Source organism: Monopterus albus, unplaced genomic scaffold (assembly GCF_001952655.1).
Source record: "Monopterus albus unplaced genomic scaffold, M_albus_1.0 scaffold3.1, whole genome shotgun sequence".
Lineage (NCBI taxonomy): Eukaryota > Metazoa > Chordata > Actinopteri > Synbranchiformes > Synbranchidae > Monopterus > Monopterus albus.
The window spans coordinates 8,021,751-8,030,886 of record NW_018127883.1 but is presented as its reverse complement, the minus strand read 5'-3'; the positions used below and the strand labels follow the sequence as shown (position 1 = coordinate 8,030,886).

General features: G+C 42.6%; 1 protein-coding gene across 1 annotated transcript; it reads right to left on the bottom strand.

Annotated features, from left to right (window-relative positions):
- Positions 1-2,748: 2,748 nt before the first annotated feature.
- Positions 2,749-8,908, bottom strand: cdc42ep3 (CDC42 effector protein (Rho GTPase binding) 3). Its single transcript, XM_020601477.1, has 2 exons — positions 8,532-8,908; positions 2,749-4,537 (listed from the first exon to the last, which is right to left on the bottom strand). The coding sequence occupies exon 2, from the start codon at positions 4,375-4,377 to the stop codon at positions 3,244-3,246; it is 1,134 nt and encodes a 377-aa protein (XP_020457133.1). The 5' UTR covers positions 4,378-4,537; positions 8,532-8,908; the 3' UTR covers positions 2,749-3,243.
- Between the last annotated feature and the right edge of the window lie 228 nt (positions 8,909-9,136).

Genomic DNA, 9,136 nt, shown 5'->3' with positions numbered 1-9,136 from the left:
AGTGTGCATATTATGCAGCTCAGTTGTGGAGGATGGGTGGAAGATTTTGCTGGGTCTGAGTTGTGCTTTCTTTGGCACCAGTGGCCTCTAGGCCAAGGCTTATTCATCTGTGAACTGACAGCTTTACCTAAGCCCAGGAATCTGAGAAGCTGGATCCTGGGATCATGGATATTCTGGAAGAGTGTTCATGAAATGTTGATTTACCTTGTAGTGTACATGTAACGGCAAATACTTTGGTCTTTATGTGGCCCTTTGTCTTCATAAACTTTATTTTATATGATCAAATGTGCCTCACAAAACAAGTATATTTTCTAGAACCAAAGCATTCTAACATACTTTAAAATTTGTATTTGTTGTTGTTATTTTCCATGGATGGATTACTGTAGGGGCCTGCTGGGCACAGGCCCAGGAGCCCACAGTGTCAGGGGGCCTCTCTTTAAATTGATAGGCAACATTTCTAGCTGGGAAATCAACCAAAAAGAAACACAAAATATCAAGAAAAAACCCAAAACAATGACAACATGACTACAAAGAGACAAAATGATCAAAAAGACACAAAACAACCAAAAACATGTCTTCTTAAATCTGTGGATTTTGCTTTTACATATATAGGAGGGGAGCCTTTTACTGTACATGTCCATTCCCAAGGACACTTTGTCTCATAATCTCTCCATGCATGATTTTCATCAACTCACTAAACCACAGCATCAAGGTCAAAAAGACAGAATTTAGAAATTGGGCTTTCCCAGTATCACTTCCAAATGAATGTGTAAACAAAGGTTTAGAAATAGAATTAAAAAGGAAACATTCATTTTTCAGTGATTGTTTTCTCAAGAGTGATTCTAGAAAAAAAACACAAAGCCAAGTTGAGCTAAGCTGTAACTTTCCTGTCAAACAAGTGGAATATTGTTCTCCTCTAACTCTGTGGGTGTCACAGTGAGCTGTCTGATTGTGTTGCTGTACAGCCTCTTTGTGATGTTAACATGGAATATTAGAGGCAGTTGGAGTCAAGGTTTCTTCAGGTCAAGCTTTCACCTTGGCCTTGTACTAATGAGGAAGAGTCCACCAGAACTATTTCTACTTTTCATCTCTGGTAGTTTCTCTTCTGCCCTCATGCTCCTAGAGAAAAATAAAACTTGAATTAAGACAAGACATTCTGGGTGTGCCAGTAGCCAACACTCTTAAATCCAAATACAGTGATTAGTTATCTAGTCTAGGTTTTAAAATAATAGAAACATCAATCTTACATGCTCTAAACCTTTAAAACATGAGAGCACAAAGCCAATCGGTCAATCAGACAAGCAAAAATCTTCCCTCTGCATTTCATGTAGGGTGCTTGACTTAGAATAACAAAGCAGTGTTCAGGCTGTAACATATGTTGAATATTTGTGTTGGATTTTATAAAATACTGGTATTTCCTGGTATCTTGTGTCAGAGACCTTTGGCATCTCCGCAGAAATACTTCTGATATGTTGCACAACATGCTACAGTGCTGCGGTCACCATTTCTTCTGTAAACCAAAGAGAATTTGCTTGGGGTCCACGTCTGTCAAAACTAAAGTTGTCATCAAGTCAGTGGTGTACTATTGCTGTTATAAGCACAGTAATTACCATGACAGCAAAGGTTATGATTAATCATGCTTAGAGGTTTTATGCTTTAGCTCAGCATATGCAAACTCTTTAGCACTAATGCTGGGTTTTTCCAGTGGCTGGTGTATCTGCCATGGCATGAGGAAATATTCATGTCCTGTAGCATCTGGCTTTGAGGCAGATACTTTAGCTGGGCTGGTCACGGTTGTTTAAGGACATTTGGAGGCCTTTGAGGGATTCGGAGAAGCTTGCTACACCTGCCCCCTCAATGACATATGAGGGATCAAGCCCAGGTAATTTCATGCATAATAAATTAGCTAGGTATTACAGGCATAGTTAAGATTATCTTGTTTCTTCTAAACAAACATAACACAGGGTAAGTGTTTTAGACAAGCCTGCTGTAAGCCTCCATAGGATTTTGTTATGACTTATGCCTGTCCTGAAGGGTCCATAGGGACAGAGTATCAGGTTGTGGGGGCCACCACTAAGGAGTGGTTGAGTTTAAGAGGCTACATGTATGGGTAGTCAGTGTTGCCCTGCTCTTTCAGGCTATTGGAGAAAGAGAAGGCTCATCTATAGTTCAGTGCTGAAAAAAATTTGCTTGTGGGTTGTAAGCATGCATTTTATAACTTCATCTCTCTATGCATGGTAGTTGATGGATACTGTTGCACTAAGACTTAAGCCCTCCCTGCTCACATGAAACAGATGATTTATGTCTGGTCCTGGACACTTGTACTCTGTGGCTGGAATGCAGGGAATTTCAAAGACCCCTCCTCTGCCTGTCCCATCCACACGCAAACAAATGGGGCAGGCGCCTTGTTGGGCAGATGAAGGCCCATCGGTGCTCCCACTGCAGGGCAAGGAGGCAGAATGTAAGGAATGTCAGAGGCGAGAAAATAAATCCATTCTATCCTTCTCTCTGTCATTCTGCTTGTTCTTTTGTTGCTGTTTTCTTGTTTGTATTTCCCTTCTTGTGCTACCTCTTTCCCCAGTGTTATTCTGATTTTAAGGCTTTTTTTGTGTCATCTTGTTTCATAATTTTTTGGTGAAAACTTTCATTTCTTGGGTATACAACATTTCCTGCAAGAAATTATCCATAACTGGACAAAATGAATTTATTTGTGTTACAATTCGAAAAACACAAATTTGCATAGTTTCCTTTTTTTTTAAATTGTCATGTGGCAAATTAATTACATGTGACAAACAACATAGTCCTTTGTTAAGCACACTTAAAATCACAAAATGCTATATGGCCATAGAGGACTGAACAGAGGACTGTTACAAAGCAAAGGACCTTAAAGTGTTCTGGTACATACTGTAAAAGTCAGCATAACACATCTATCATGTAACATTTCTACAGTAAATTAAAATCAAAGGCATGGTGGCTGTGTTTTAGCTGTAACTCAATAGCACATGCATCGTAAACATGCAGCCGGCATGGCAAAGAAAAAAATTAAAAGAAAAAAGAAGACAACACTCCATAGAAGGTAGAATGATATGTTTTGACAATAAAAACATAAGCAGCTCTGTCTATTATAGCTCATTTTCATCTCAATGATATATCCGGACACCATTTTGATTGCTTTGTGAGCCTTTCCATACTCATGGCTATCGTTTAATAATTCCTTTTCTCCTCCTGGGGACTCAACACAGCTCAAGGCCTGCTTTTTGCTGTGGGTTTATCCATTATGTTAAGTACATCATCCAGGATGGATGGGCCCAGATCAAGTTCAAGGGAGAGGAATGACCCCGTGATCTGGGCGAGGGAATCCTGTGATGTGCTCTTCTCATTGGAAAACTCAAACTCAAAATCACAGATGCGACCCTCTTCAACCCCACTGTCCCTGTCCACCCAGTCTTCACTGCACTTGAAGAGTTCCTGCTTGAAACCCAGGGTAATGTCACAGTTAAAGTGTCCATAATCATTGCATAAAGCATTGCCATTGAGACTTCTGCTACCATTGCAGATCTTGCTTTGGAAATCCCCTTTACTGCTAAAGCTCCTGATGCTCTCCCCACTCGTCTTGCTGTTCAGGCTTCCGTTAGCATTGAAGGTGCTGCTGCTGGGACCATTGATATAAAAAGATGATGGCTTGTCAAATCTGCTTTCAGTCTTGTTTATTTTGTTAGCTTTGGCAACTGTGGACTTATCTGTGTTTTCTAGCAGATCCAACAAGACGTCAGGCTTTGACTGGATATCTGCAGAGGGAGACAAAGGCTCATTGCAGAAGACATCCATGGAGTGCAACAGAGCATCCATCTGCAGAATCTCTACCTCCTCAACACATTCAGGTTTCATGGGACTTGTAGGCCCCATTATGTTCTCCAGTGGCTCAGGGGGCATGGAAAACACAGTGGAGGAGATCAGGGGAAGGGTAAGGGCTTGGCAGCCACCAATGGTTGGGAGAGAAATAGCATTCTTGAGTACAGGAGAGGGCATCTCAGCAAAGGAAGCATCACCTGTACTGTTGGCTCGGAAAAACTCACTTTGGATGCCATACTGAGGGTGAATATCCCTCTTTCCTGGTAGGAGTTCATACTTCCCCTGGAGGAAAGACATGTCTCCAAAGGCATCTTTCTCCCCACCCCTGCCAATGTGGATGGTGTGGCGAAAATCCCCGAGCGGTGGACTGATCATGTCTGGGGACAAAATATCTCTGAGGCGACATTTTTTCCCCTTTTTATTATTGGTGGGTTTCAGGTATATAGGGGCTTTTGCTGGCATGGCTATAAATGTGGAAGAGAGCTCAGATGTGCAGGATAAAAAAGATGGAAATGCTCTATACATTCAGGATGCTACAGTTCCCCAGGGGAGACTCTCCAGTTACATTCTCAGTAACACACCAGTAAGACAGGACTCGGAGAAACTTCAGGTATCACTCAGGAAATGGGATTGCAAGTAGGGCTGGTGATGTCTGGCAGTTTAGAAAGATCAAACGAGCACTGTCCTGAAATCAGAGATAAACAGAGAATATATTAGCATTTTTCTAAAACATGAACTCCACATTGATACATTTTCTGAAGGTTCCTTTGATGAGTGCAGCTACTGACACAAAACTTCTGTCTTGCCTTCCTGAAACGAAGTCTGGTCACCAACAAAAGTCCCAGAAATAAAGTCTGGATCCTGAAACACACACACACACACACACACACACACACACACACACACATATCCTTGTTCTTTTCTTGCATCTGGTGAGATTAGAAACCAGAGCAGAGGAGGATGAAGCCTGGGTCCAAGACTTTTTGTTGCTCTATTCACATTTCCACACATGAGCCTCCTTTGGCCTCTAGAACGCTGGATGTGCTAATGTGGAACAGCTGGACAGCAAACTGGGAGAAGTGATGCAAAGAGGGGGCTTTATTGGGATCAGTGCAGGGCAGCCTGTTTTAGGAACAAGCTACTGCTCAGAGATGCACAAAGGAAAAAAAAGAGATGGACCGGAGGGGGAAGAAAGGTGAGGGGAAAGGGGGTTTAAGGCGATTGTGTGAGAGAGATAGAATGAAAGATTACAGAGCAAGTAGATTTTAAGAAAAAAGGAGCTGCAGATTGTGAACTGATTTGGCTTTGATGGGCAGAGGATCAGCTCCATATTTAATAATAGCTGAGATTCAGGCTAGGTCACACAATCCATCATGATAGGTAAGCATTAATAAGGGGGTTTTGGATTTGATAAAAGCTGCTTGCTACCTTCTCAGAGCTTTCCCATCACAAACCCAACAGAAATTCACAGCCATTTTATTGTAGGATGTAAAAACACAAGAAAATCAGTTTAACCAATTGAGATGACACAGCAAACAAGGAGAAGGGAAAAAACTTCATGGAGGAAGGGTGTTGACAGTGTGTAAGATTGGGGGAGTGAGGGTATGGGGAGGGGGGGCAACAGTGAGGAGAGAGCGTGCCCATTTATAGACATATTTACTTATGAGAGGTCTGTCAGCAGTGACTGTCTGACAGAGTACACAGAAGGTTCTGGGCGGTCAAGTCCACCTCAAGAAAAAGGTTTCACTGAGAAAACATCCACATTCCTGTTGCAACCGACCCCACAGAAACACACTGCATCACCCTTATCAGAGACACTTTAAGTAGGCAATGTTGATTTAGCAAGCACATTAGTGTGGAGCCAGACAGACATACACTTGTGCATTTGAATCCAAATAGCAGCCTGGAAACCACCTAACTGACTTTTATTTTGAACAGGGATTCTTATGTTTACAGCTTGTTTAATGATGAAGTGTCATTATAGCATCTGCCGTATGAAAGTTACAGTACAGTATATAGAGTACAAGGTAAAATCTTCTCACTTTAGGGGATGTTGCTACAATACAAATAAACCTCTCACCCAACAAGCACTAAGGTGCTATATATATACACTGTGGGATGCAGAACATGTGTGAGTGTGTTGAATAGTAGCACTGCTCGCCAAAAGTTCTTGTGTATTCGAGTGCTGGTGTGAGTGTGAAGTGTCTGATTGCACTTGTGAGAGACGCCATGTGTGTGAAGGAGAGCGTGTTTGTTTGTTAACAGTGAGAGAGAGAAAAGGAAAGGAAAAGGGAAGTGGGAGTGCAAACAGGAGTGCTGCAGTATTTGAACTGGAGGGGTAAATCTCACTTGTTTAGCTCGAGTGTTTCTTTTTTCCTTCCATTTCTCTTCCACCCATTTTTTTCTCATTTTTTTTTAGCATCTCTACCTTTCACAGCTACCCCTCAGTTCTCTCTGACCTTGATAGCTTATGCCTACTGCAGTGGCATATGGGCCTACTGTAGATAGGAAGTGAAACAAATGCACCACCAAGACAAAAGCTGTTTCCTAAATGGGTTCAAACTGAACATATCTTTCTCTGTGTTAGTGTTTGTTTTACTGTTCCCAAGACAGGAAGGTCATTGCTGCACTGCTGGGTGACACGCTTCCTATTGATTATTGGTCTGTATTGATCAAATTATATGTGTCTGGACCCTCCGCTCTTCAGCGGCATAAGAAAACACCCAGCCCATGCATTATAATAGATGATAATGGTTGAGGTCGATAGTATAGACAGAACCTACAGGGACTCCTCAAGCAGCAGAGCAACCCAAGTCTCACAGGAGGACATCTGCTATGCATCCTACCAAGGTTAACACTTGTGGCCTGTGAGAAGTCAGCTGGTACAGTGCCTTTATGGCAAACATGAATGAGATTCCAGCAGCTGCCAGAAAAGCATGAGGAAAACAATATCCTGATGTTGGTTTTTAGGGTTCTGCTGCATACCCAGTAGGTGGGGTAATTTAACCAGAGGCTGGCTTTATTAATACTGATCTGAGGGGGTGTGGAGACTCTCTAGAGTCATAGTTAGTGAAGCTTGTCTTGGTCCAAAAGGAAATTAGTCAATTACAACAGCTCAGTGTATCCCAGGATGGATCGTTATGGCCTGCTACCCTAATGAATCAATTTGTGTCTCTGCAGGCTGTTAATAGCTGAGCAGGTGTTTTCTGGTATATTTCAAAGCCAAAGCCAGATTCACACCCTCCTTTTGAAACTCATCCAAAAAGAGGCAGCGTGGCACGTATTGACTGGTCTGAGACCAGTGGCGCTGGCATCTGCAGAATAAGGTCTTGGGATTTCATTTACACCTCAAGGAAAGTAAGGATCTTATGGCAACTTTATTTTAAAACTGTTTAAAGCTGCAGCCACTGTCCCACTGGGTCAGCAGCAGCTATCTGTCTGGGCATGAAGTGATCTGGAGCCACTCCAGTCTTTTTAAAATTGGAGCTTTGCCTCATCATCATCATGCTTAGAGGGTTGATTAATAGTAGGGGGGGAACGAGGTGATGAAAGTGTGAGTGTGGGGGCAGATGAATGTGGGGTTCATATCTTGTGATTTGTTTTCTGGACAGCTAAAACTCATGTGTGATATAACTGGGTCAGAATATTCTTAGTTGTGGTGTAAGCCTAGTCTAAACAAATGCTACAGTTTGATGATGCTTTATTGTTCACCAACTGCTCCATAGCTGGAGAGGGCTGTACACAGTCAGGCTCAGGAGAGCAGCTGTTCAAAATATGACCTGTTTATGGCTTTCCCATTCCTTAAAATAGAAATTGTGCACCCCCTAAATATTCCTACGGTGATGGGATTTCTGTACTGACATTTCAGTGCTGTTGAAAAATAGCATGCTATTCTGATCTTCTGTAGTAGCTGTGGTCAGTGTAACATCATCAGTGTGTAGAACACTAACTCCATTTCTTCCCATTGCATTTCTCTAAATACTTCTCTAACGACTGACTGACCTCAACTTCTGCCATGTCTTTTAAAAGCAAAAAGACCCTTTCTTTGGGGTTGTCTTGAAAAACTAATTTACATTCCACAAAGGGTAATGGTAACCTCACAGAATAGTTTGTGACATAAAAAACCTTTCAATTATAGACAAAGGCCTTAATTTCAAGAGGCCTGATGGCAGGGTGGCATATTTGTTCTGTCTTTCGTTCCCGCTCCCCCTGTGCCACCAGCACTTGCCAGAGTTATCCTTGGCAGAGATGGGCAGGAAATCAAATCAAAGCATATGAAACATGAAGGGAATGTCAACACAAGTCCTCCCAGTTTACCCGTGAAATTCCCCAAATCTGCCCCCCTCAAGAGATAAAGCCAAAGCCAGCTCTGCATTTCAGAGGAACATGCCTTAAGTGTGTAGCTGGACTAAAAAGTGTCTCTTGGAAAGCAGGGAGGATATCATGTTGCTCTTAACAGTTCATTTCTTGTGTTACATGTATGAGAGCTAGACAAAAGACATGATTGACTGACCATCCACACATTCGCATATTTCACTGTTACAAGAAATATCTCATTCTGCTTGAGACATTCACAAAAAAACTAGACACAACAGGTAAACTTCAGCAGCATTATCCCATCTACTGATTCAGATTACTGTACCAACAGACTGTGAAATAAAACATGCTATTCCTCTCACCTCAGATAAACCAATTTGATCCTTAGCAGGTATCGCTGGTGTTTTCCTGATTCCTACAGCTCCAGGCCAGTTGATGTGTCTCTGTGTGTCTCTTGGTGGCTGCTGTGCTTCTCCTGTGGCTTGTTGACACTGCCCTGCCTCTCTGCCTTGGAGCTAAACTTCTGTCGACTGGGATGTCTGCCGGACAGTTGTTTTGGAATGGCTCCCCAGCTCCTATTCCTCTCTGAAGCAAGTCAAGTCTCCTCCTACAGCCCCCTCACTCCCTCCTCTTCTTCCTCTCTCTCTGTTCTCACTGGCTTCTCTTTCACTAGCAGCACCTGTGCATGTTTGTCCTCTCTTCTAACCAGAGCTCAGATTTTTGGAAGTGGCTCTGTGGTGTTTGAGGATCCTCCTTGCTTCCGGTGCCGTAGCGTAAAAAAAAACAAAAACAGTACTGTTCAGAGAAAGGCAGATGCCTCATGGGATGTCTGGCTGTCTCTCCTCCCTGAACTGATATGTACAGTGGGTGTGTGTGCAGTCTTCCCCTCCCCTGTTTGACTTTGCGACTGCCTACATCTGATAAGAGCCAGCAGCCTTTCCATCCATGCCATCTATCACACATCCAT

Excerpts from the sequence above, each read along its gene's own strand:
- cdc42ep3 (XM_020601477.1), bottom strand. The coding sequence starts at position 4,377 with ATGTATAGAGCATTTCCATCTTTTTTATCCTGCACATCTGAGCTCTCT.